Here is a 27893-nt window from a genome sequence, read left to right as displayed (position 1 = left end):
GGGGCCAGCAGCCCCCTCTATAAATAGAGGAGCTGGGGTGGGGGTGGCGCGCGCGGTTCAGAGCTCATTGCTGCAGGTGCCAGAGCAGCAACCAGCCGGGGGCAGAGGGTGTTTGTTGCCGTGTGACTCGGGCGCCATGCGTGAGATCGTGCACATCCAGGCTGGCCAGTGCGGGAACCAGATCGGAGCCAAGGTAAAGAGCGAGGCCCCCGCTGGTTGTGTCCCTCGCCCTGTGGCTGGGAGGGGGCAGCAGCAGCACACGGGGGTTGGAGGGATGCTGCTGCGGTGTAAAGGCGAGGTCACTAAGTGGCGCTGCTGCTGGAGGTTTGGGAACAATTAAATATTTACCTAAAATAATTTTCAGCTGGCCCCTTTGAATCAGCGCATCAAAGCACCTGTTTCAGTTCCCCGTTGAGACTCCACCTCCACTCCATACCAGATAATGGCACTAAACGGGAGATTGGGCATTGTCTTGCCCGGCAGGGCGGTGGGGGGGAAGCGTATGGTTGCCGTGCTCTGAATTCACAATGGCGCTCATTTCCTCGCTGATGCAGCAGACAACTCCCTGCAGGCCAGATGCCTCGCCCCTTTACATGGGGAGGTAACCGTGCTGTGAGCAGCGTCAGAGATGCTTCAGGAGTGTCACATCTGTGCGGGTTCTTTCCTGTAGTATCTAACTGGATTCCCAATGGGAGAAATCTCCTTTATAGTGTCAAGCAACTTAAATCATTTGAAGACTACAATTGGTTAGAGATACTGTAATTCTTAAAGCCTATGGTAGCAGTTCTGGAAGAGTTACAATTAGGTTAATGTATCTAGCCATTTGTTTGCTGTCTGATGCTGCAGTTTCCTGCTATTCCTTTTCACTTAATCATCATAATTGTAGCTCTACCAGTTCTCAACTGCTTCAGGGGCAGGGCGTAAATGCCTTGTCTGTGTTTGTCTCATCAAGGTGCAGTTATTGGTTAGGGCCCTTGGCAGGGGCTAGGTCTATGGAACTACACTAGGCATGTTGGCAGCATGTTGGATTGCTCCTGACAGCCTAATGCAATTACTAACTGCCCTTTTCAAAACCCTGTTTCAGTTCTGGGAGGTCATCAGTGATGAGCATGGCATTGACCCCACTGGCAGCTACCATGGCGACAGTGACTTGCAGCTAGAAAGGATCAACGTTTACTACAATGAAGCTGCTGGTAACTATACACCACTTACTATTTCAAATCATCATAATTTCACTAAGTAAACCAAAGTAAAAGTCAGGTGTATAGATGTACAATTCATTATAGTTGGGACAGCTACTGTAAAGGAATTTGCTATTGACCCTTTGTTTAAGGACTGAGTCTTTCCAAGATGGCTTTACTTAATACTCTTTTCCTTCTGTCACTGCAGCAGTCTTTCCAGTGAGCTGTGTTGAAGCTGCTCAGGGCAAAGCAGCCTGCTGACTGCAAGTCTGTTATACTGGTGTTTGTTTCTCCTACAGGTAATAAGTATGTACCCCGTGCAATCCTTGTCGATTTGGAGCCTGGTACAATGGACTCTGTCCGATCTGGACCATTTGGCCAAATCTTCAGACCTGACAACTTTGTCTTTGGTATGTAACATTATGTATAGCTGCAGCTGCTGTAACCTTTGGCTCCTGTGTTGAGACAATGAATTTGAAACATCCCTGTAGAACTGCTTACATTAATGTTTTTTACTGCATACATTCAGTGTGTCCTCCATGTTTTGGGGTTGTTTGCATGAAACTTAAATGGAATAATTTAGCTCTTAACTGGTGGACTTGAAAAGTCCAAACATAAATGGAATCACAGTATAAACAATAGTCAGTCAGTTAACTGTAGTAAATTGATATAGCTTAGTAAAACTATTCCCCTTTGTCCATAAATTAGGATTTAATAGTTATTGTGTGCAAGGCACAAACTACTAAACAGTATGTGAAACAGAGCTGCTCCTTCATATTCTGGTGATTAAATCAGCATCTTTCCACTCCACCTTCCAGGTCAGAGTGGTGCTGGAAACAACTGGGCAAAAGGCCACTACACAGAGGGAGCTGAGCTAGTGGACTCTGTCCTGGATGTGGTAAGGAAGGAATCGGAAAGCTGTGACTGTCTACAGGGTTTCCAGCTGACTCATTCTCTAGGTGGTGGCACAGGGTCTGGGATGGGAACTCTCCTCATCAGCAAAATTAGGGAGGAGTACCCAGACCGTATCATGAACACCTTCAGTGTAATGCCATCTCCGAAGGTGTCAGACACAGTGGTTGAACCCTACAATGCCACCCTTTCTGTCCACCAGTTGGTGGAGAATACAGATGAAACCTACTGTATTGACAATGAGGCCTTGTATGACATTTGCTTTCGCACACTGAAACTCACAACCCCTACCTATGGGGATCTGAACCACCTGGTCTCCATTACCATGAGTGGTGTGACAACCTGCCTCCGGTTTCCCGGACAGCTGAATGCTGATCTCCGCAAACTGGCGGTCAATATGGTGCCTTTCCCCCGTCTGCATTTCTTCATGCCAGGGTTTGCCCCTCTTACTAGCCGTGGAAGTCAGCAGTACCGGGCTCTGACGGTGCCAGAGCTAACACAGCAGATGTTTGATTCTAAAAACATGATGGCAGCCTGTGATCCCCGCCATGGCCGCTACCTGACTGTGGCAGCAATATTCCGTGGCCGAATGTCCATGAAGGAGGTGGATGAGCAGATGCTCAATGTCCAGAACAAAAACAGCAGCTACTTTGTCGAATGGATCCCCAATAATGTCAAGACAGCTGTCTGTGACATTCCCCCCCGTGGCCTCAAAATGTCTGCCACTTTCATTGGGAACAGCACAGCCATTCAGGAGCTGTTCAAGAGAATCTCTGAGCAGTTCACGGCCATGTTCCGGCGTAAGGCTTTCTTGCACTGGTACACTGGTGAGGGCATGGATGAGATGGAGTTCACTGAAGCAGAGAGCAACATGAATGACCTGGTCTCAGAATATCAGCAATACCAAGATGCCACTGCTGATGAGCAGGGGGAATTTGAAGAGGAAGGAGAGGAGGATGAGGCTTAAGGCAGTTGGTACCAGAGGAACTCTACTAAAGCAGGCATGTGGTTGGAATGAATTCTGATAATGGTGATAAAATAAAGCATGTTTTTTTTGCCATGTACTTGATTATCCTCTCTCAGCATTATGTAACTTTAACGAAGATCTCTGTAATAATTGTCAAGTCAAGTTTATTGACAGCATTGATCTTAAAGTTTAAGACACATAAAGGCATGTGTTCAAAATGTCTCCTGATTTGTTTCTTTAAAATAGATCTCCACTTCTCATTCAGCATACCTTTTTTTTTTTCCATATAGTCTCTTTAACTTCACATTCAGTGCTTCTTGATATGGAGTTATGTAGCAAGTACTTAACAATCTTGATCTAGTCAAAGACAGATTTAATGCTGCTTCACTAGTTAATTTTTTTTACAAACAAATTAATCTCTGCTGTGGATTACTTGTTTACCAAGTGAGATACAGTAAGGATCTTAATCTATTTCTAACTGGCATAAATGCAGACAATTTCCTTTCTCCATTTCTTAAAATGGAGACTCAAACTGCCAATAAAATCAGTGACATGACTGGGGGATGGGCCACAGAGGGGGAGTATAATCATTAACTATACTGAGAACCTTACATACACTTAATTTTTTAAACTCTATCGTAGGAAATCTTCTACTAATCTGTTGAATTCCTCTGCAAAGCGTAAATGTAGATTGTGCTTTCCTTCTGGCATCAGAAACAACCTAAGAAAGAGAGTCATGTAAACTCTAAGTATATACTAGTATATACAACACACAGGGCCACTGCATAACCATGGTAACCAAGTGCAAAATTTGAAGTGTTGTGAGGTTTTTTCTTTTTAAACACTTCAGATTTCCTTGGGTATAAAGTCAGAATCTGACTCCATGTTCATAATTAGCTGAATTATTCTTAAAATTGATGCCTTGACAGTCTACCACTAATGCCTACAAATCTAAATGCTATCTTGGAGGGGAAAACAAATTGGGGCTGGATCAGGGTAAAATGTGTTACATGAGCTGTAATTGTGAATCTCTGGGGAAACTGTCTCTAAGTCAGCTACTTGCCAGAAGCTAGATACTTGGTTTCCACTAGCGGGTGTAGAGGGTTAACATTCCAGAGGTAGCATGAGATGTTGCAACACTGGAATAGAGTGTACAGTACTTGCCTTCAGGGAAAAGAGCAAGGTGATGGTCATGAGCTGAAGTGATCCCCTTTTTCAGAGGAGGAAGTAGCAATGCTGGAGTGGATGGAGGAGATTCATGGTGAGGGCAGCATGACACTAAGTGTGCCAGCTAAGTAATGGGTTGGGCTGGGTATTTCCTAAATTTTTGCTAATCGAGCAAACCTGTATACATTCTGTATGAATAGGGAAGCATGTAAAGTAATCTCTAGCTTTCATTTTGACAGAGGTTAAACTAGCTAGCTAAATAGAATTTGCCTGTTTTGCTTCATAAAAATGGCTTCTGTTTTCCTAACCCTACTCTACTGCTAGTCTGCACTGTCTGTTGGAAATAGTAATAAAATGGAGCTCTAGCTGACTGACCGCAGCTAGGAAGAGAATGAAAATCTGTACTCCACATGCTAAGAGGATGCATTTCCACAGTTTCTGGATGAGGTGAGCACTACAAGATTTTGGGTAAAGGGGTTGAGAGTAACCTCTTTGGACATACTTGTAGTCTGTACAGTTTATTATGCCAAAAATACTGATGCACTTGAGCAAAATAGTTGACTGTAATTTCATGTATATTATGAGACCAGTGCCCAGTAGTAAAATCTCAGTAAATGTGTGGATAGACCAGGTATGACATTAGCATTCAGTGCTACTTGATATAACTGGCTTCCTGCTCCAGCCTTAGTATTTCAGTGCTTTGTTAGCTGCTGTTAGCTCTGCTGAAGGGGATAGCTATTAGATATCATATGGCACAAGGAGTGCAGTGGCAGTAATTAAGATGGGTGTAAATGGTCTTAACTACACAGTTTCACTTTTAGATTAATAGATTCCAAAGTGAGAAGGCACCATAGTGTATAGCGCTCAGGCCACAGACCTGTCCTAAAATTAATTCCTAGAGCATATATCCTTTTATTAAAAATAAAAAAAAATCAGTACTGATTTAAAAATTGCTAGTGATAGAGAGTGCATCATAACCCCTGGAACACTAGTCCAGTGGTTAAGTACCCTCACTGTTAAAAATGTACACCTATTTCCAGTCTAAATTTGTCTTGATCCAGTGGCTGGACATTGAAGCATGTTATACCTTTCTCTGCTAGATTGAACAGCCCACTATTAATTATTCTCTATATATGTACTTAGACTGTAATTAATTCACCCCTTAACCTTCTCTTTGAGCTCCTTGAGTCTATTCATCTTAAACAATTTCACTATAAGGCATGTTTTCTAATCCTTTAATCATTCTTGTGGCTCTTTGAACCCTCCAATTTATCAACATCCTTCTTGAACTATGGGTACTAGAACTGGACACAGTATTCCAGCAGCAGTTGCACCAGTGCCAAATACAGAAGTAAAATACTCTGTTCCTATTCAAGATTCTCCTATTTATACACCCAAGGATAGCACTAGTCCTTTTGGCCATGGTGTTACACTGTGAGGTCATTATCAGCTGATTATCCACTCCCAACTCTTTCAAAGTGACTGCTTTCCAGAATAGAGTCCCCATCTTGTAAGTATGACCTGCCTTTTGTTCCTAGATGTACACTTTTACATTTAGCCACATTAAAATTGTTTGTGCCCAGACTGCCCTACATCAGTGACCCATCCTCTTCTTTATTTACCATTCCTCAGATCCTTGTGTCATTGCAAACTTTATCAGTAGTGATTTTGTTCTCTTCCAGGTTATTGATAAAAATGTTCATAGCATAGGGCCAAGAACCAATCCCTGTGGGATGCACTAGAAATGCATTTGCTTGATGATGATTCCCCATTCTCAGACATTTTGAGACCTATCAGTTAGCCAGCTTTTAATCCTTTTAGCTCCTTACTACTCTTTTTAAAAAGAAGTATAATGTAAAAAGGGTAGTCTGCACTGCTCTGTGTATCATTCTGGGGATGCTTAGAAACAACCGGATCAGTGTCTGAGAAATTCTGCCTAAAGATTTTCAATTTCCATATTGCATGTTCACTTCTTCCCTTCCCAAAAGGTGCCTCAAAACTGTGCTGAAGATATGACTCACCGTGACTCTTTGATGTGCTTGTGAAGATATTCAGCGTGAAACTGTGGTACCAAAGGGTCTTTCCCACCATGTATTATAAATGTTGGACACTTTATGTGAGGCAGTAAATGTTGACAAATGTTACCTGAAAAACATAGGTTAAGGTTATGCTCTTTATTTTAAAATATGAAAGATTAAAATGGAAAAAATTGTTAAACTAGGAACTTCTTGTAGCTCTTACCACTAGCACCCACTGGCATGTACAATGTAGTCACCCTACTGCAGAGGGATAAGCAAGTGTCAAACTTGCGCTGTCTAGCATCAGTACAAAAGCATCTTTCCCCAAAGATGAAATACATAATGTACTTTTACTTCTGTGTGATAGGCTGTTGACTAATTGAGCCATCAATACATAGCAAAGCCAGTGCATGAAATGTTTGTGGCATCCACTTTTCTAAACATTCTAACTGCACGTAACTAGACATGCATGGATTTCTTGGCTATAATTTATCTCTTCAGTCTCTGATGTCTGCCATCTCATGTTTTATGCTACTGTTGGTTATTCTAGGTCAGGGATTGGCAACCTTTGGCACACGGCTCACCAGGGTAAGCACCCTGGCGGGCCAGGCTGGTTTACCTGCTGCTTCTGCAGGTTTGGCCAATCGCAGCTCCCACTAGCTGCAGTTCGCTGCTCCAGGCCAGTGGGGGTAGCGGATGTGCTAGTCACCGCTTCCCCTCGGCCCATGCTGCTTCCCGCAGCTCCCATTGGCCTGGAACAGTGAACTGCAGCCAGTGGGACTGCAGCTAACAAAGTGGGAGCTGCGATCGGCCGAACCTGCAGACATGACAGGTAAACAAACTGGCCCACCAGGGTGCTTACCCTGGCAAGCCACATGTCTTAAGGTTGCTGATCCCTGTTCTAGGTTATCAAGCTGCAGGTTACCAGACAATTTTTATACTGTAGATTTTTAAAAAGTGTATATAAATATACAGTAATACCTACTCATAATAGACATTTCTCTTTGTAATAGGTGTATACCTAATATAGAATTAACCAAACCAGTCAAAGGTTTTTTCTGTACTTTCATTTAATGTAAATATGAAAATAATGTGCATTCTGCTTCCCTTTTCCACACACCCCCATTATGCTACCACACAGCAATACAATTTATGCACTCTTTGGCCAGCTTTCCATTCTTGGCTTTGTCTCCTGCTTTCTTGAGTGAGTTTCTGGGTAAATCAAGGAGGGGAGAAACTTTTGTTTGAGAAGGTCTAGAATATCAAATGAATCTTTACTTTCAATTTGCAAAGCTTTCCTCACAGATATCAGCAGCCTTAGAACCCAGTTGAAGTGTCTATACTCATGCTGTCCCAGTTTTCAAATCCCTCATTGCTAGTTTTAAATAATGCTTCCTTCCCCACCCCTATTGCGTTATTTTTTCAATTATTGCACAGTAATTGTTTTCACTTGGTGCTTTTCATTCCAAGGATCTTAAAGCAGTTTTTCAATGTTTAAGTATCAGAACAGCAAATACAGAAAGGTGAAGTCGCTTGCCCAAGGTTACACAAACAGGAAATAGACCCAACTGTCCTCTGTTTAATCACCAGATCGTACTTCCTCCCTTAGCACAGTTGGTATGCTTTGCAGGAACATTCTTCAGTTTTGCAGCTTTAAGCTACTCATGCAGCATCTCCTTAAATGTTACCATCCTCAGTGAGTTTATAATTTATTTTTTTAGAGTTGCTTGTGCCATCAGCTTTCCTATCTATTCAGGGCAAATAGCCTGTTTCTTAACATCTCAAGACTGTGTTTGAGTACAAGTTTTCGCTATTCTACTTAAGTCATGTTCATGCATGATTTTCTTTCATTCAAACTGGAGTTAATCTAGTACTTGTATTTGTCCCTTTTCTTGATGTCATCCACTGGTACCTTGATGCATAACTGGCTCTCAGTAGAAAAGTAGCTAACTGCCTTGCACAGATGACCTAAAGTATCAGAGGAGTAGCCGTGTTAGTCTGGATCTGTAAAAAGCAACAGAGTCCTGTGGCACGCTATAGACTTAACATACTTATTGGAGCATGAGCTTTCGTGGGGGAATACCCACTTCGTCAGATGCACGTAATGGAAATTTCCAGAGGCAGGTATAAATATGCAGGCCAGAATTAGTCTGGAGATAACAAGGTTAGTTCAACTGGGGAGGATGAGGCCTTCTAGCAGTTGAGAAACTGCTTTCTGCAGTTTCTCCTCCCTTGGTGTTCACATCTCAACTGCTAGAAGAGGGCTTCATCCTCCCTGATTAATAACACTGAGGTGTGTGCATCTAGTTCTTCCTTTGTTGGCTACTAAGAGCAATGTTGAGAGATTTTTATCTGCAGCTTTGCTGCTGCTGCAATTGCAGGAATCTTACCATCTGGCTTGTCAGCAAACTGAGATATTCCATCCACCCAGGCCTCACATGTTTTTGCAAAATATTCATGTCCATACATTTCTTCCATTTGTTTCCTGATCTTTTCACTCCATTTTGAAACATCTCTGATAGCTATGTAAAATGGCATTGAATACATTAAATCCTTTTCAATAAACAAATAGCATCCACATAAATATGCGAGTGTGCATTTTAAGAGCTACTTACAAATATACATTTCAGATGCAAAATTCTGTTAGAGGTTTTTTAAAAAACCTCTATCTCTGGAGGGGAAAAAATAACAACTTTAATTTCAATATCTGTATCAGAGTCCTTTCTGAGTTCAAGTTGCAAATTAATTGTTGCTACTGTGTTTGCAAGGGGTGGACAAACATGCGCTCTCCCTGCACAGGGAGGGAGGAGAGCTTGCAACATGAGACACCAAAGCATGTACGGTCTCTTGGGTGGAATTGGGGGGGAAAGCGTGTTTATCTACAGTCAAAGTTCAAATTATATCTATTTTTATAGGAAAAAAAAAGTAGGGTATAAATGCCCTGCTCTAGGACAGCTTTTTGCTCTGGCCTCTGGATTGTAGCTGGCAGATAGTTAGTTAGTTATTCACCACTGTTCAATGTCAGGAAGTCTTTACTAAGACATTCCAGCAGGCTGACATCACGATACATTTGCCACATTCTTAGAGGAAATCCAGGACCTGCCTACTCAGTGGAGTCCTGCTGACTCACTGCATTTTATGCAAAGCTGTACAAATAATCTGGAATTCTACTTTATTCACCTGTTTGACAGGTTTAGAAATGTATATCTCCAGCTGTCAATAATACCCACAAAGCAAATGTCCCCAAGAGTGACAACTACCTTACAGTCTTGCACTAGAGAAGCAAAGACTCATGCTGTCTCAACAGAAAATGAGAGAGAACTGAAAGCTCCTGAGTCACCAGACAGCAATGACAATTGCTAACAGAGAGCTCTTAAAATGGCTTCTGATAGCGTGGGAAGGACTAAAGAGTTCAGTAAATAATATGAAATACAACCTGTTTGACCAATTACAAGGCTGTAGTGACTAAAAGATGTTCACTGATTGTATGGGAAATGAGATTGGTCATCCCAGTCCACTTGTTACTGAACAGATGTTTCCTTCACAAAATCTACCATTTTATTTGCTGCTGTGGTTGGCAATCTTAGTAAAGAAGCCAAAAGTTGAGAAGGCCTGGAGACCAGATAACCCTTGTCCACCCCTTCACGCTTCTTTTTTTATGTTTAAAAAAAAAAAGGAGGGGTGGCATTTCTGAGCTCACTGGTGCCATTAGCTATTTTGCAGAGGAGTGCCAAATGGTCTCATCCTGCACCAGTTAAATCTATCATAATACCATCATTGAATTCAGTGGTGCAGGACTGAGCCCACAGATTTGAGATCAACAATATGAGAGACCATGTAAAAGACAGTGAAATAGTATTTATGCAGTTGTAATAGTGGCTAAATAATCAGAACTATGTTTTATACTGGAAACACAAGGCTTCATATTGGTGCACAAACGCTTTGTTCTGATATAGTCCCTTCACTGCTCTCTTACTACCACTATGACAAATGATGTCCCTTTTCAACAAAATGGCAGTAGCTTCATTAGCAGTAATTGTAAATAGGTATTTGACTTTCAAATGAAATGTAGAACTTATTATCTGAGAAGTACTTATTCATGTGAGCTCTTTGCTTAAGGCAAACAAACTCTGTACAGCCTTTTCTTTTCAACATTTTTTTGACAACCTAACTCCTTTTTTCCAAAAATAACCATAGCTGTATTAGTAGGAAGAGATTTTTCTATATACCTAGAGAAATGTGCCCTTGATCCTAAACTAGGCTCTGTCTGCTCGTTGGACTTTGGTAATCAGAACCGCATCAAATTTGGATACAAAGCAAATTATGAATAATTTTCAATAAACAGCAATATGCAATTTCTAGAAGAAATAATTTCTGCTGACATTTCTCAGGTCACTGAAATCAGCTTTTTTTTCTTTAGGTTTTTCAGCCTTTTTTATTGTGCTAGAAAAATTGCAGTTAGTCAGAAATCTGGCGTGTCTTTACTTAACGAAGTGTTTTTTGTCAATAGAGCAAAGAATTTCAAGGGAATTAAAGTGAGAAAGGAAACATGGGTGAGACATTTTTTCCTGCACACAAATGAACTTTGTCATTTTCTGATTGTGTCTTCTGACCTTGGGAAGGGGTGGGGTGGGGGTTCTTGCTCATTATCTGCTCGAGTACTAGATATTACACACTTTTTAAAAGTTTTGCTGTTGTTCCTAAAGAGTTTTTCCTTATTCTGTCTGATTGCACCTAAGTTGTGTGGGTTGTTTGTTTGTTTGTTTGTTTGTTTGTTTCTGGGGTGGGGGAGAATGTCTCACTAAAATTTTTAATCTATTCCTGTATTTACTAAAATAGGGAATTTTGTGATCTGCATTATTTCGTTTAACTTGTTACATGTTTGTAATTACTTTAAAGGATCAATACAAAGATAACTGAAGAGACCTTAGTATGATACAAGAAGAGACTAAGTTATTTGCCATCAGCTGTTTCTCCATTCACGCAATTAATACTTACCATTGTAAAGCTTCAGATCCTCCTGAGTAACAACGGCATTTGCTCCCCAAACAACTAACTTGTGGATGAGGGTTGGATATTTTGCAGCTGCTATCAGAGCTGTAATCCCACCATCACTCCATCCCAGCATAGAGAAGTTCTTAAACTTCAGTGCCTTGATTGGTGTGAGAAAATTACAGTAAAAATCATGGGCCTTCATTACTAAACGGTTGTATCTACCTACAGTCAAATGTTTCTTGAAAACTAATAACTTCAACCAAAATCTCAAGGTTAGTTAAATTACAACTAACACACACAACTAAAAATACAAATACTGCCTCCTTTGTTGAATGGTGGAAGACTTAGAGACAAGTTCAAATATCTAGAAATTATATTTCCCCTACTATGGTTTGGGCTAGTTAATGAAGCAAAGGCTAATTATATTGACAGTAGATTTTACATTAAAACAGGCACTACTTAAAAAACTATATAAAGTAAAAATGTGATGTTGCTAGGTTCTTGGATTGTCTTCCTGTAGATCTGAAGAGTCTGTATGGCAGTGGGTGACTGCATCTTAGAAGAGACTGCACCCTGGCCTACACTAAGATTTTTACACCCTGGTCTACACTAAGATTTTTACATCGGTATAGTACGTCTCTTGGGTGAGAAAAATCCACACACCTGAGATGTAGCTGTACTGAGCTAGTCCCCAGTTTAGACAGCAGTAGACAAAGGGAAGAACAACTTCGTTACTGCCTCTCGGGGAAGTGGATTACCAATACCAATGGGATTGGCATAGGTAGTGTCTACACTGTAGCATTTTAAGTGTAGACAAGCCCTGAGAAGCAGTTACTAAAGAGTCTTAAAAAAATATAAAGGTTAACAAAATCTGGGAAAACAAGCTGCCTTGCTGACATTTGTTGTTAAATATCTATTGTGGGTTTTAGAGAGAGTACGTCTGTGCGAGCTACCTACACTGGCCAAACTTTTAAAAAGCATTCACTAATTTAGAATGCTTCAAATTTTGGGTGTCCAACTTGAAACAGCTAGGGTCTGATTTTATGAGGTGCATTTCACCACTGAAAACTAGGCTTAGAGTGTTCAAGTTCTTAAAAGTAACCACAAGTTAGCTCCTGCAACTGTGTGCACCCAAAATCTGAGTACTTCAATATCTAAGCAGTTTGGTACAAATCCACCTTTTTGTGTGCTTAGAGGCAAGGTTCTGGCATGTGTTAAATGTGAAGCTGGATTGAAGCCACTTGGAAAACTTGATCTGAAATAACCAAGAACAGTTCAAATAGCAGTATACTTTAAATACTGCTTCATGATGAGTTTCAATTAAAAATGTTTTTATGTTGAAATGACTGCCTTCTCCTAAGGGAGCAAGATTGTATCCCAAAAATATCTTAATTCATCCTGTGTACTCCCCCTAGGACCTGGTAGATTCTAGGTCACATTCTCTGCTGCACCGAGATCCACTAACAGCAGGAGAAGGGTGAGAGGGTGGTAGGGACAATCGGGGAGCCAGTTCTGGCTCCCTGTCTCTGTAGGCTATCTTGTGCTGGCTCTGGTCCTGTAGTATGACTGCATTTCACTTACAATTACCTCTGTCCAGGGTCCCATATGTAGTATGGCCATGTACGGTATGACATTAAAACAATCTGCAATTAAGTTGCTATATAGCATAAGCTTTCATTTGAGTCAAACGTAAATCAACACAAGGGAGTCTGCAGTCAGCCTGAAACCATAGTTCAGAGATGTGTGAGCTAATCCTATTTGGCTCAATAGGATGTTAAAACTGAAGTATCAGAAGGTTTTAAAATATCAATATTAACAATCTCACTGCTGAATATTGTAGATGCAATGCTAATGTGCTCATTGGTCTTTGTTGGATGTAGTGGTAGGCATTGGAGCAGGATGTAGTGAATCAGGCTTAAAAAGTTCTTTTTCCATATTAAATTCTGCTAGTAGTGTTTATAAAGAGGTTTTCATTTAAAAAAGGGATCTAATTCAGATGGTAGATGGTAATATAAAGTACTGACATCTGTCTTAAGCTGTTATATTGTTTCTGAATCTCAGTTTTCATTTTATTAAGAAAAACTTATAGCAGTGAGTTGAGAATAAAATTTCAAAAAATATGAACCAAGTCTGACAGACACAGATTCTAGAGGTTTAGTCTACACTACAAAGTTTTGCCAGCCTAACTATAACAGCTAGGAATCTGGACAAATATCACACCCCCTTGCTAACAAATCTATGCCTGAAAAACCCCCAGGCTCGACACAACTATGCTGGCAGAAGAATGCATCTGTTGGCATAGCTAATGTCAAATGGGGCGATAGTGTAGCTGTGCCAGCACAACTGTCTGCTGGCTTACACTGCATCTCCACAAGGGGGCTCTGTCAGCATAGTTAAACCACTATATGGCAAAGGATTTGTAGTGTAGTCAATACCAGTCTGTAGAAAGCCAGTAGTTCTGAGGGCTTGTCCACACCGGAAAGTTATACTGCTTTAAGCTAAGATGAGAATTTAAACTGATATACCTAGCTCCCCATGTAGACACACACATTCTGGAAATCCTACTCTTCATTACTAGGGCTGATTCTTTAGCTACTGTGCTATTATACAGTATTTGTGAGAATGTATAAACAAGTTAATCCATGTTTCATAAGGAGGCTTGGCAGAATTTGATTTTTTTTAAAATAATTTCAGTGGATAATTTATTTTAAGCATTTTTTATTTTTATCAATTTAAATTTCCAGGTATGGGAAATTATAGGGGGGTCAGACAATTATTTAATGACAATGGATGTTGATATTCAAAAAAGTTTCATAGCCATTACAACACAAATTTGTCAAAATATACAAAGTAAACAGCCTTAATTCAAACTCTAGTAAGTTCTCAACCAGCATTTTTTTTGCCTATATGTAAGTTTCTATTGATGATTTTTTTCATCAGTTTGTATAAAGTGAAATCAATGTTTGACATTTAATAAAAAAAAATCCTTCCAAGCCTATTCATACATGAGATTTCAATAATCCTTTAATATATGTACTTATAAACATAAAAATCTTCAAAAGCAGAAGATATGCTACACTGTTTTCTGTTGCCAAAAGCTCTAGTCAATTATACTCTTAACTTTAGCACTGATTAAATGTGGATGGGATGCTCCCCTGCTTTCTATCACATTGACTACAAAGCATCTAATTATGTACTCCTTTTAAAGACAGCATCTTTTTTCTGTCATGCATTCATCAAGTGTTTGAAGATAAGCAGGTAAAAGAGGAGTTCCAAGCTTTCATATTTGGAAGCCTGTCACCTGTTCATCATAGCATTTTTGTTCTGGTTGGCCAGAGTGCTACTGGCTTTGTATGTTAATCTACATATACTGCAAAGAAAGGGGCAGCTGCATTTCATGACTAGGGAAAAACATTTCTCCTGTATTTCCTGTCAGACTTATTCTGGTTCAACTAATCTCATTCAGCATACTTTAGGAAGGCTGCATTTTCAATTTCCCATGGTTCTGCAAAGTTGCTGCTGTTAAAAGAAATAATTAGCTTCGCTGTCCAAACCCTATCTGATATTTTTGGAACATATTACATTGTAGGGATTCTTAACATGGCCACAGATTCTGTACAGTTTAACATAAGGAATTCCATTCACAAGTTGCCAATATGGTAGTTAATGCTTTATTGTCACTCTCCTTTAACATTAATTTGGCACAGTCATTATAAAAACAGAACAAAACACCAACACAACATTTTTCACTTTGATTCTGTAACTTAGGTTTAAAAAGCAGGAGGAACAAAGAAAGACGAGTCATGTTCTTTGTATTCACAATAAGTGTGTAAATTATATTCTGTGTGGATTTAGGAAGCCTATGACTCCCCATTCTAACTATTTCAGGAATAGACCTTACAATGGAAATGTGTCAGTTTAGTTTGCAGGATCAGATGCTAAACTTTTTAGGTTCTTGCAAAATGTCTTAACTATCATCTACTAAAGAACTTGTTGGCTACAATTATTAACCATAGGTCTTGTTTTTCATGTATAGTTTTCCTGGACTTCATGCAATTATAAAGATACAAATATTCTGGAATAAGAATGTGCTGCTTACTTACATAATTAATTCCATGGCTAAATCTTCTGTGTGATAAAAGGAAGATGGAAGAATAAACAGGCTTCCCAAGCAGAATGTATCTCCATCCATTTTAAGCACTTTTGCATAATTTAATATCAGCAATTACTACTGTAAAAAAATATACTCTTTGACTTTGCCCCACCCCACCATCATTAAGGAAAACCAAACTTTATCTCAGAGCAGATTTACCTGCATCAGATCCACAGCATCTCTTGCATCTCTTTCAAAGAAATCTGGAGGAAAATCTCAAGCTGGAGGGATGGAATGGCCATAGCCCCGAGGATCCCAGGCAACTATTGTGAACAGCTGCTTGTTCATAGATTTGAGCTGTGGTCCAAAATCACTTTGACTACTCCCTAAAAACATAATGTCCTGATATAATGTGGTGATTAATTTAACTACCCTATACATGCTACAAATAGACTTCATAAATTCACTTAGTTGGGACACCTAGCAGTGAAGAGATTTAGATAAATGGTATGGACCATGACCACTGCTTAATCACAACAGTATGAATAAAAATTTTGCTGAACAAACATGTTTTCTTCTAATGGTATCAATGGGTAAGTGTTGGTTAACCAGATAATATCCCCATTTTAAAAGTTTTCTGTAGCATCCACTACTGTAGGATCTAAGGCCTTGATTTGGCAATATTTTTCAGACTTATATTTTCAGACATTTTTTAAATTGGTGTGGTGTCAGGAAATCAGTTGGGCTGTCTGAGTGTAGAGGATTCTATTGGACTATAATCTCTATGAATACAAGGGCTGAGATAGCAGTTTTGTGATCAAACTTATTTAGCCCTAGTATAATATATTGAAAGAATGTAAATCAAAATCTCATTCTAAATGGCTCTACACTTCTAGAATTTAAAAGTGGCTGTTAAAATAATTTTAACATTCCAATCAGAATACCCCCAAATACCTCTTTTACATCAGTAATAGTAACTAGAGACATGACAAACCAGTAGAAGTTTATGGGAGCACATGGGTTCTGAAAAAGACCATTACCTCCACCAGCTATAGCATGGTGCAATTAGCTGAGTACATTAATGGATGAGTTTTCTTCCCTTGCAATAAGATTTAATGGGGTATAATCAGAAGCAGAATACCAGGCTAGATGGAGAAGAATTGGACTACCCTGGTATTATAAATCAGCTACTAATTTTATTAGTAGATAGTGCTGTGATCCAAGTGCTTGATACCATTAAAAAGTGAGTTACTTTATTTTTAAGGGCACCTTATGAATAGTCTATAAAGGATAAATGTAACCACTCATTAAAACAACTATTAATCAATTGACTCTATGGGTCAATAGGTTGCTTATAACCATCTATAACACAAAGTCTCATGTCTCTAATATGCTATTAATCATTTAACATTTTATAAAATGACACCAAGAAGTATGTCATTTATTTTTTTACTGAATATTAAAACATACCTGCATTAACACATTATACACCAAGCTTCAGCCCAAAGACACTTAAAATAGGTAAGATGACACAATCTGGCAACTAGTGTTTTAATGGTAATAATTAAACTATAGCAAGTACATTTCAAAATAAAACTATGGATACATGGCAAAAAACCAATTTTGAATTCATACATGTGCCTTTCTTGACTTCTCTCAGAAACAGGATCAATATCAGTAATGAACAATTTAAGAATTATTTCCCCTACACCATTAGAATTAGATATTCCCTTTTCTTCCTATTTTTTTTTTTTGCAACCACCTCTCCAGAAATGTCTCCAAAAGCAGCTGAGAATTGAATATAACTGATGCATTATGAAACTGAATAACCAAAAGGTGAACATACTCTTATTAAAAAAAAACAAAAAACATCACCTCTGCTATTTTTCCCCTTCATGAGAAAGCTATTGTTTAAACAAGATGTAAATGCTGCCATTAGTGTTGTTCATTATTATAGCTGTAATTGGAAGGCACTTACACTCTTTTCAGAGATGATCATTCATTCAGTCCTTATAGACTAAAATATAGAACACAATGGACCTGACTTTTCATTGTTTATACCTTGCGCAGTCATTTGCACCTGTGCAAAGTGAATGTACAACATTACTAAATCAGAATGGTAGCATTTTACATCCACTTTGTGCTGATGTGAGTGACTACAGACGGTGCAAGGCAATGGAGATTCAGGCCTAGAATGTTTGCATTTAGAAGGTTTCTGGTGTTCTAAATAAGAATAACTTTGTAAAACTGGTAACTGTTTAAAATAACTTTGATTTTTCCTAACTCTATTACATGTACCAAATTCTAGTTTTTAAAAGGTAATGCATAAAAAAGTTAAAAGTTGCTGAAAAAATCTTACAAAAAGAGTACAAAATAGCTTTAGAAAAATCAAGAAAAAAGTACTAATATCAAGTCCTAATATGACAAATGTTCCTGACCTAACATCCCAGGAAGAAGCAGAACTGCATGATCCCCTTGTCCTGTCTGTTTATAATGCAGGGGCACTCCATTCACTTTGATTTTAGCAGATGTTATTGAAGTACTAGAAGAAAAGAAAATTATTCAACAAGTTAATATCTCATTACAGTGTAGTCATTCAGTGGACTATGCAGTAATTACTGATGCTAGATACTGACAACACAGCCATATTTAAAGGGTTCTGTTTGCCTTTGTGAGGGAGGTGGTGTGAGAGAAAGAATCAAACACAGATTGCTACTGGAAAATGGAGGTAGATTACATGGGAGGTCAGGCATGTGACATTTTTACTTTATAATACTGTGCAGTTCTGCAAAGTGTCATTTTAAAATAAATTGTATCTTTTAAAATAAATTGCAAACCCGCATAACATTATAAAAATAAACCTCTTACTGAACACCTCCCCCCACCTCCACCCCCCAAAAAACCTCAGAAGTAATACTGCCTACCCTCCCCAGCACAGAGGATGTCAGGATATTGCTTGGAGCAGAAGCCGTTACTCTGTGGCAAGATGGAACATTGGGAGATCCAAAAAAGAAAAAGAGGTAAGTTCTAAGTTCTGAGTGACTCTCTTAGCCTGGCTATTGGAGGTGTGCAGCACATTACTAAAGTTATTGAAATGTTGTTAAAATCCTTGGTATATCACTTTTCAGTACTTCGTCTATATAGTACCCAAATGAAGTGACAGATACAGTAGAAACAAAAGCAGAAAAAAGGTTAGGTCTAGTTTGTGAGGTGGACTGCACATCCACACAGGGAAGCAAATGGGGAATAAGGCACTCCCCTTGCTGCCCTGAGCAGACTACCTGAGTGCAGGCTTGCAGGTTAAAGGGTCACTGCATTCCTGTTTAGTACCCTGCCTTGCCCCTTGAATAGGTGTGTCTGCAGACTAGGCAGAGAGCCTTGGCTTTGCACCTCCTAGGAACTGGCGAGTACAGGTAAGCCAGCATCCTAGGGATAGGAACACATTATTTCCCTTAAGTGCAAGGAGCTAACACCTCCACTTGGTTCCTGTGTAGCCCTTGCTGCTGGCATTTTTTTAACTACTGTATCATAATCATGTTAAACTATGGTGGCTTCGTATGTCACATGATACTGATGGTAGCGCAATAACAGGAGATTTCAAGAAACAATCAGTGTAACTACAGCTTTAAGTGCCTACAGAAGTGTGTTAAAAATAAAAAAACAAACATTAAAAGGAAGTATCACTGTACTACTGAACTGCTTCCAAATGGCTGCTGCTGTTGCTCTGAACCTCATCCTCTGGTGCCGTCATAACATTTCTTCCCAGATCTGGACCTTAGCGTCCAAAATATGGGTGTTAGCATGAAAACCTCCAAGCTTAATTACCAGCTTAGATCTGATATCGCTAACACCAGCCAGGAATTATACAGTGCCTAGCTCACTGTGGTCTCCCCAAAACCTTCCCTGGGGGACCCCCAGACTCAGATGCCTTGAGTCTTACGACAAAGGGAAATAACCCCCTCCCCTTGTTTCCTTGTTACTTCCTCCCAGGCTCCCCTCCCTGGACGACCCTAGGAGATTCCCTGCTTCAAGTCCTTGAAACACAAATACTGAGAGATCAAATCTCCCTCTCCCCTCACCCACAGGGTATGCAAAGTCAGGCTTAGTAAATCTAACACAAAGAGAGTTTCCCCCTGACTACTTCCTCCCACCAATTCCCTGGTGAGCTGCAGACTCAATTCCCTGGAGTCCCCACTAAAGAAAAAACTCCAACAGGTCTTAAAAAGAAAGCTTTATATAAAAAGAAAGAAAAAGGACATAAAATGGTCTCTGTATTAAGGTGACAATATACAGGGTCAATTGCTGAAAAGAAAAATGAATAAACAGCCTTATCCAAAAAGAATACACTCCAGCAACTACACACACGTAAATACAAAAAAAACAATATAAACCTATTGTCTTACTATCCTTGTACTTACAACTTGGAAACAGAAGATTAGAAAGCCTGGAGATAGAAAAATCACTCTGAGCCGAGAGGGCACAGACACAAGACAAAGAACAAACGAACTCACACCCAAAAAACTTCCCTCCACCCAGATTTGAAAAAGTCTTGTTTCCTGATTGGTCTTCTGGTCAGATGTTTCAGGTTACTGTTTGTTAACCCTTTTATAGGTGAAAGAGACATTAACCCTTAGCTATCTGTTTATGACAGGTGCTACATAATAGAATGTGGTTTACTTATGATCCACAAGTTGTGTAATGAAAAAACCTACAACTGGGGGCAAGGAGAATCTCATCATACAATTCAATTCAATGTAATCTGAGCAGAGTGTATTGTTCAGTTAGAAAATACATTACTGTGTAAAATGTTCCAACAGGAAGAAGTAGCAAAGTAAACTTTCAAGATTACAAAAGTCAGTCACAAGCGTAGGAAAATTAACAGTATCAAAAAATTCTAAAGCATTAAGATACTTGTATTTACATAGTTTGGAATTCTGACACCATCATCATATAATTCTTAGAGAGATCATTGTTATATTGACTGTTAGGCCTTTGCTAACCTACTACATATTTATGGTATGGAAATTAATTTGATTTTTAATATATATATTACTACTTGGAATATTAGGTGGTTTTAGACCCTAAATGTTTCCAAAGTGTAATCCATGAATGCAGGAACATGATGCAGTAGAATCTGAATTATCCAGAAAAGTGATTATTTTTTACCCCTCGAGTCTCTTTCAACTGACTGTTGAAGCCTGTCTGTTTCAAGTGGCTGGAGCAGAGAAAGGAGGTATTAGCCCCATTTTGAGTCATTTCTTTTTCTGCTCTGAATAGCAAAATTCTTGCTAGATATTGAGGAAATAAAGTACAAACCCATTTCCCATTGAAGAGGCAAGATAACTGGATTACTTTACTTTTGTGTTAACTTCTATTCCAGCCACATGAGAACTCAAATATGCAAGTGTGGGAGTTTTCTTCTGTTCTACTCTCTGTATGTTCTTATGCAGCTCTCATCACTGTAGTACCTGAGCCCCTTATAGTAGTGCATTAAGTGGCATGAGTAACATTGGTCACTTGTTTTTTCTCTCTCCCCCATCCTCTTCTCAGCAGGAGAATTATGTGTGCAGGGTAGTAGATTTTCTTTTTCTTTATTGTATCAATATATGTTGTATTTGAAGAAGGCAAGACCAAAGAGGTGCACCTTGCACTTGGAGTGGAAGGTGATGAGGTTTATGACGGTGCTTAGTTCCTGTGGGAGTTCTTTCCACAGTATCGGACCAGTCCCTGAGAAAGCGCTGCACAGATGAGCTTTAACCTTCCAGGTTATATCCTCATTGCAGGAAGAGGTGTGTTTTTACATTGAGAGAGCTAACCCAGATTAGCTATGTCAATTTAAAATCTAGTGGAGATAAGGCACAGGTAGTCTTTTATCTCAACTAACTACCTCAAGGTAACACTTACCTGTGCCATGTCTCTACTAGGATTTTACATCTAGAAAGCTAATTCAAGTTAGCTAGCTCCATGTAATATCACATCTATTATTTTGCAGTGAAGACACAGTCCTACTCTCTACTCTGTGCTACTATTCTCAATCCTGGCCAGTCAAGGGAGCATTTGCTACTGGCAAAAGTGCTTTTTTTAGGAAAGCATTCAAGCATGTGCTTAAATCCATCCCTATTCAGGAAAGCACTTACGCACATGGTTAACTTTAAGCATGTGCATAAGTCCCATTGACTCCAGGGGCTTAGATATTTGTTTAAGTACTTTTCTGACTAGTGTGAGTGTTGGCCCTGGACTTCTGAGCCCTTTTTCCACCCGTGTAATTTCCTGTTCCAGGCCGAAGAACAGTCACCCCAAACTACAAAGGACAGCTTCCTCAGTGACATGTATGAAATATAGATGCTCTACCCTCCTTCTTGCTTTTTCTCCACAAGCCTCCTAGTGCTCCATAGCTCATGAGATTTACCTAATTGTACTTCTGTTAGTTAACACATGTAAAGTTGGAATTGTACGTTATGGTTTGATAGCACCAGATCTGTATTGCACACAGGAATATTTGGATCCAAGGGCAGGCTGCCAATAATCCCACAAAAAGTCTGCACTTTAACCTGGCATTAATACTGTGTACTGGAAGGTGAGAAGAGGGCACAGCGTGTTTGCAAAGAGATGGAGTGACAGACTGAGATATTTATTCATTTTCCCTTTTAAGCAAAAATGTTTTTTCTAAGCCATAATCAAGGAGGGAGATAACACCATTGGGCAAACAAACTTCTATTAGTGCATGTGCACTTTGTTATTTAAAAGGATACTGAGTATATTTACACCCTAACATTGTTGTAAACTTTGAGGTGGACCTTCTTCAGGAAATGTTTTTTGAAAATACCTGCCATTTGGTGCAATCTGGGGCATTCCAAAAGCCAATTCCTGTAAAAAAATCTGCTTTTCAGAAGTATTTTGTGAGCCTCAAGGATGTAGTCTACAATGTTTCTAGCAGTGCTCATAACAGGATGAATGCCACCAAAAGCAAAGACATCATTTCAACCATTCATTCAACTACTTAAATTTGAACAAAGGGCAGTTTTAACATAGTCACCATGTGGATGACTGAGAGAGCACTTTAGAGATAGTGACAGATCAGACATGAGGTATTAACCTAAGTAGGAAAGGATAGTTGACTGAAAGTGAGAGATTATTGTAATTCCATATTTTATCCATTATGAAATGATGTCAATGGATATAATTAAAATGAGCTGTGAGAATAGTCCTGGCAACTGGAATTTTAAATAATTTTAAAAGGCTTTAATTTTTTGGCAATAAGTCTTGTCTTGCTCAAGAGGATAAAAGATCAATTTCTAAGTCTTAGTTTAATACCATCCTTTTAACTGCACCAAATATGAAACATCAGTGAACCAAATGTTTTTCTACACTTTGTTTTCATTACAGAATGTTGTACTTTGATGTTGCTAATGATCTTTAAGTACAATACTATTCTATGATTTCACTAAATGGTTCTTGTCTTCTGGCATAGCTCTGTATTAGACACTTACCTCATTCAAAAACACACATACAAGTTTGATTTTGTTTTCCAATTAATTTATATCCTAATAGTTGCAGTTCTCTTTGGCTAACTTATCTCACTTTAAAAAACAAAAAAAACCACATATGGACATCTCACCATTTGGGTACCTAATGGTTAACCTTTATTCATTTTACTACTTTACCTGCCTTAAATATCGTGGGTGAAATCTTTGCTCCACTGAAGTCAATGAGAGTTTTATTTGCTTTTTTGTAGAAATGTTATTTTAAAGCATTAAGGTTGAGAGAAACTTTCTTTCTATGCCACTCACAAAACAACTTCATGATTTACTGAGACTGTTCTGTTATTTATTAAGCTTGACATTATGCTTACCTCTGTTCTAAACACAGAGGCTGGCATAACCCCCGCCACATAGTTTACATTCAGGACTAATTTCAGGACTGAATTACTTTTACTTTAAATCATTTTTCATAAAGCAACCCAAAATGAACAAACAAGGAGCTGTGCAGACTCCTATTCCTAATTCATGGTAGTGGAATTAAATTTCAGCCCTTTGTTCACAAGAAGGCAGCCCAGATTGTACATAAACTAAGTGTTTATGTATCACAATACTGTGGTTGGTAATGGCACTGACCAAACTAAGGCTCTGATCCTGCCATTAGATCTATATGCTCCACTTACACAGATCCTTTGAAGATTGGCATGCAAGTCCGGAACTGGTTTTCATGACTATAGCTCCGACTGGAAGAATCATTATGCCATTTATAACTTAATGAATTTTGATTACCCGTTACGAGAATATGTTTTAACAAATTAATTTGACTATTAAAACTGATCAACCAAGCTTTTTTTGTACCTGCTGCAAATATCTATACATATAAACCAAATTTCATAACCAACTATGATGCAGCTAAATGTTTGAGCTTAGGGTAAGAAGTGTGGCATGTCCTTCACCCACTTTTTGAACAACAATTAATAACAGAAAGCACAGCTATATTAAAAAAATAGTAAAACACAGCACTTGTCTTTTGATTTAAAAATTCCATTCCATGCAGGTTATTTGACTATATTCTTCACCATGGTAAATGAGCACCTCAACTCAATTTTAATTAATCCTTGTAGGAACTTTAATATCCCATTGCTTGAAACCATTTTAAAAGTTGCAGAAAACCCTGCCTAACTCTACTGACAAAACACAATCACTACCCTCCTGTTGCCTTTTTTAAAGTGGGCACTGAAGTGTTGTTTTTAAAAACCTCTGGGGAAAAACTATACTGCTTTCCTTTTTCATGTTGCACTTACACATTCTGTAGCCTTTCTCTCCGACTAGTTATTAATTTCACCTGAAGTGACATGCTGCTGAATGTGTGATGCTGCCTCACGCTTGCTCTTTAGGCAAGTAAAAAGAGACTGTTGCACTTTCATAGCCAATATACACAGAGCTTTTTATCTGGATGAAGACCGAGTGAGAGGCTGCACCACAAACTCGGCAAATCATCACATTACTGTGAAGTTAATGTGTAATCAGTTGGGAAAAAGACTAGAATCAGCAAATCAAAATGCTAATCTCAAAAAATTAACCACTCTTTTTTTTTGTTTTCCAACAGGCCTGAGGTAGTCCATTTCACTCCCTACTTAGAATAGGTAACACTGGGAGTGCTACTGGTTTGTCAAAAAATTTTAGGCATAGTATAAACATATTATGGAAGCATGTAAAAATAAAAGCAATTTTATTGCCTTTGCCAAACAACAAGCCCATGCATGTCTTTTATGACTTCCAAGATACAATTTGCAGTTTTGTTTGTCCCATCTATGCATCTAAGAGATTCTCTACTCCTTGTATCTTACTCCAAAATGGAAATTATTTGCCTCCGTGGTGAGAGAGAGAGAGAGTGTGTGTGTGCACATTGGAAAAAAATAACTCCAACAATACATACAATATGATGGGGGCTAATTTTGCTACAATTAATCAGGAATGAGATCTTGGAGTCATCGTGGATAGTTCTCTAAAGTTGTCCACGCAGTGTGCAGTGGCAGTCAAAAAGCAAACAGGATGTCTAGAAATCATTAAAAAAGGGATAGAGAAGACAGATAATATCTTATTGCCCTCATATAAATCCATGGTACACGCACATCTTGAATACTGCAACAGATGTGGTCACCTCATCTCAAAAAAGATATACTGGCAATAGAAAAAGTTCAGAAAAGGGCAACTAAAATGATTAGGGGTTTGGAACGGGTCCCATATGAGAAGAGTTAAAGAGGCTAGGACTTTTCAGCTTGGATATGACAGAGGTATATAAAATCATGAATGGTGTGGAGAAAGTGAATAAGGAAGTTATTTACTTGTTCCCATAATATAAGAACTAGGGGGCACCAAATGAAATTAATGGGCAGCAGGTTTAAAACAAATAAAAGGAAGTTCTTCTTCACACAGTGCACAGTCAACCTGTGGAACTCCTTGCCTGAGGAGGTTGTGAAGGCTAGGACTATAACAGGGTTTAAAAAAGAACTAGATAAATTCATGGAGGTTAAGTCCATTAATGGCTATTGGCCAGGATGGGTAAGGAATGGTGTCCATAGCCTCTGCTTGTCAGAGGGTGGAGATGGATGGCAGGGAGCTGATGCGCAGGATCCCCTGGGAAAATAACATGAGGGGGAAAGGAGTTCAGGAGAGCTGGCTGTATTTTAAAGAATCCTTATTGAGGTTGCAGGAAAAAACCATCCCGTTGTGTAGGAAGAATAGTAAATATGGCAGGCGACCAGCTTGGCTGAACAGTGAAATCCTTGCTGATCTTAAAAGCAAAAAAGACGCTTACAAGAAGTGGGAGATTGGACAAATGACCGGGGAGGAGTATAAAAATACAGCTCAGGCATGCAGGAGTGAAATCAAGGAGGCCAAATCACACTTGGAGTTGCAGCTAGCAAGAGATGTTAAGAGTAACAAGAAAGGTTTCTTCAGGTATGTTAGCAACAAGAAGAAAGTCAAGGAAAGCGTGGGCCCCTTACTGAATTAGGGAGGCAACCTAGTGACAGAGGATGTGGAAAAAGCTAATGTATTCAATGATTTTTTTGCCTCTGTCTTCACAAACAAGGTCAGCTTCCAGACTGCTGCAGCCCTCTGTGGAGACCAGCCCTCTGGTGACCAGGTGAACATGACCAGCCCTCTGTGGAGAAAGAAGTGGTTTGGGACTATTTAGAAAAAGTGGACGAGCACAAGTCCATGGGGCCGGATGAGCCACATCCGAGGGTGCTAAAGGAGTTGGCGGATGTGATTGCAGAGCCATTGGCCATTATCTTTGAAAATTCACGGTGAACAGGGGAGGTCTCGGATGACTGGAAAAAGGCTACTGTGTCTGTAGTGCCCATCTTTAAAAAAGGGAAGGAGGAGGATCCAGGGAACTATAGGCCAGTCAGCCTCACCTCAGTCCCTGGAAAAATCAAGGAGCAGGTCCTCAATTCTAATCAATTCTGAAGCACTTAGACGAGAGGAAAGTGATCAGGAACAGTCAGCATGGATTCACCAAGGGCGTCATGCCTGACTAACCTAATTGCCGTCTATGAGGAGATAACTGGGTCTGTGGATGAGGGGAAAGCAGTGGATGTGTTATTCCTTGACTTTAGCAAAGCTTTTGATACGGTCTCCCACAGTATTGTTGCCAGCAATTTAAAGTAGTATGGGCTGGATGGGTTGCAGTAGGGGAGGTTTAGGTTGGCTATTAGGAAAAACTTTTTCACTCAGAGAGTGGTGAAGCACTGGAATGGGTTACCTAGAGAGGTGGTGGAATCTCATTCCATAGAGGTTTTTAAGGTCAGGCTTGATTTAGTTGGGAATTGGTCCTGCTTTGAGCAAGGGATTGGACTAGATGACCTCCTGAGGTCCCTTCCAACCCTGATATTCTAGGAAGGAGATCACTTGATCATTACCTGCTAGGTTCATTCCCTCTGGGGCACCTGGCATTGGCCACTGTCAGTAGACAGGACACTGGGCTGGATGGACCTTTGGTCTGACCCAGTATTCCTGTTCTTATGTTCTTAAAGATGTCAGTAGGAGGGTTCCAGCACATGGGATGGAGAAACTGCGATCAGCAATGTGTGGCCTGCAAAGTATGTTTTATGACTATACTCTGGAGAGGATAAGGCTGCATAACATGATTTTCAGAAAAATAAAATTTCAGTCCATGCTGGTCAGAAATTGTGCTAGACTCATGCTAATACAGATTTGATCCCATTGACACCTGGCCCCCACAACTTACAGAGGCTGAGAAGCCAGTTTTCTGCCTGGTTACGTTGGCCAGCATATACAGGGCATTGGAACTAGATGTGAACAGTATCTGAAACCTGTTTTAAAGAAGGTATGCCTCATTTCACACCACCCAACATACCCATATATGTATACAGCCCAGAGCTCAAATAAGGGAGAACGGGGGTGGGGATGGGGGTGGAGACTAGTGACAAGTCCTTACATCAGAAGAAGGAAGCTAAGGAAATAAAGCACCCTCTCCAATATCCCTACCTAGCCTACTGCCAAAGCCTGACCCCCAAATACCCCAGAGCCCGATCCCCTCAATGCCCCTAGCTCTGCTCAAAGCACTACACCGCCCCTCCCTCCAAACACCCCCTCCCCCGAGACGCCCTGGAAGGCGGGGGCGGCTCCGCGCTGGGAGCGCCGCGGCCTGGCCGGGCAGAGCCGGGGCTGACTTTACCCGTAGGAGGCAGAGGCGGCAGCAGCAGGTCCCCGGAGTCCGAGCGGCGGCGCCCCGCGCGCGGCCGGCGGGAGCTGGGAGAGGACTCGGAGACTCCGCAGCAGCGCCCCGCCAGCGCCCGGCCGAGCCATTCCCGTTCCCCGCAGCTGCCAGCCGCCCCGCCTCGGGCACAGGACGGGCCGCGCTGCTACAAAGACCCCGCCCCCTGGCTCCCGCGTCGCCCCATACGGGCCATTTGCCACATGCTTTGACCCAGGGTGCCCCCGGCGCCGCTCCGCTTTTCGGGGCGGTGGTTGAGCGAGGCCTGCGGGAACAGAGGGGACTCGGGCTGCTGGAAGTGGGGGGAGCTTTGGTGCAGGAGCTGATCGCAGGGG

The 27893-nt window shown here is 40.2% G+C and overlaps 3 protein-coding genes across 3 annotated transcripts in view; 2 read left to right on the top strand and 1 right to left on the bottom strand.

Moving 5' to 3' along the window:
• Positions 1-3280, top strand: part of LOC115646466 (tubulin beta-2 chain) — a 29014-nt gene extending 25734 nt beyond the window's left edge. Inside the window, exon 5 of the mRNA XM_030552315.1 lies at positions 3055-3280. Within this exon, the coding sequence (XP_030408175.1) occupies positions 3055-3060 (6 nt within the window). The 3' untranslated portion in view covers positions 3061-3280. The remainder of the gene's footprint in view (positions 1-3054) is intronic.
• Positions 31-3280, top strand: LOC115646465 (tubulin beta-1 chain-like). Its single transcript, XM_030552313.1, has 4 exons — positions 31-193; positions 1085-1193; positions 1481-1591; positions 2000-3280. Exons 1-4 carry the CDS (start codon positions 137-139, stop codon positions 3058-3060), a joined length of 1338 nt encoding a protein of 445 aa, XP_030408173.1. The 5' UTR covers positions 31-136; the 3' UTR covers positions 3061-3280.
• On the bottom strand, positions 3208-27669 carry BPHL (biphenyl hydrolase like). Its single transcript, XM_030552316.1, is given in 7 exon segments — positions 3208-3781; positions 6249-6372; positions 8636-8767; positions 11244-11397; positions 15553-15719; positions 17772-17875; positions 27520-27669. Coding segments are annotated over 7 exon segments (900 nt in total). The 5' UTR covers positions 27651-27669; the 3' UTR covers positions 3208-3693.
• Between the last annotated feature and the right edge of the window lie 224 nt (positions 27670-27893).

Source organism: Gopherus evgoodei, chromosome 2, assembly GCF_007399415.2.
Source record: "Gopherus evgoodei ecotype Sinaloan lineage chromosome 2, rGopEvg1_v1.p, whole genome shotgun sequence".
Taxonomy (NCBI): Eukaryota; Metazoa; Chordata; order Testudines; family Testudinidae; genus Gopherus; species Gopherus evgoodei.
Note: the sequence above shows the minus strand (reverse complement) of the source record. Positions and strands in the feature narration are given on the sequence as shown.

Coding starts and splice junctions, on each gene's coding strand:
- LOC115646465 (XM_030552313.1), top strand. CDS start 137: ATGCGTGAGATCGTGCACATCCAGGCTGGCCAGTGCGGGAACCAGATC. Junction 194..1,084: donor GGAACCAGATCGGAGCCAAG/GTAAAGAGCGAG, acceptor ACCCTGTTTCAG/TTCTGGGAGGTCATCAGTGA. Junction 1,194..1,480: donor TTACTACAATGAAGCTGCTG/GTAACTATACAC, acceptor TTTCTCCTACAG/GTAATAAGTATGTACCCCGT.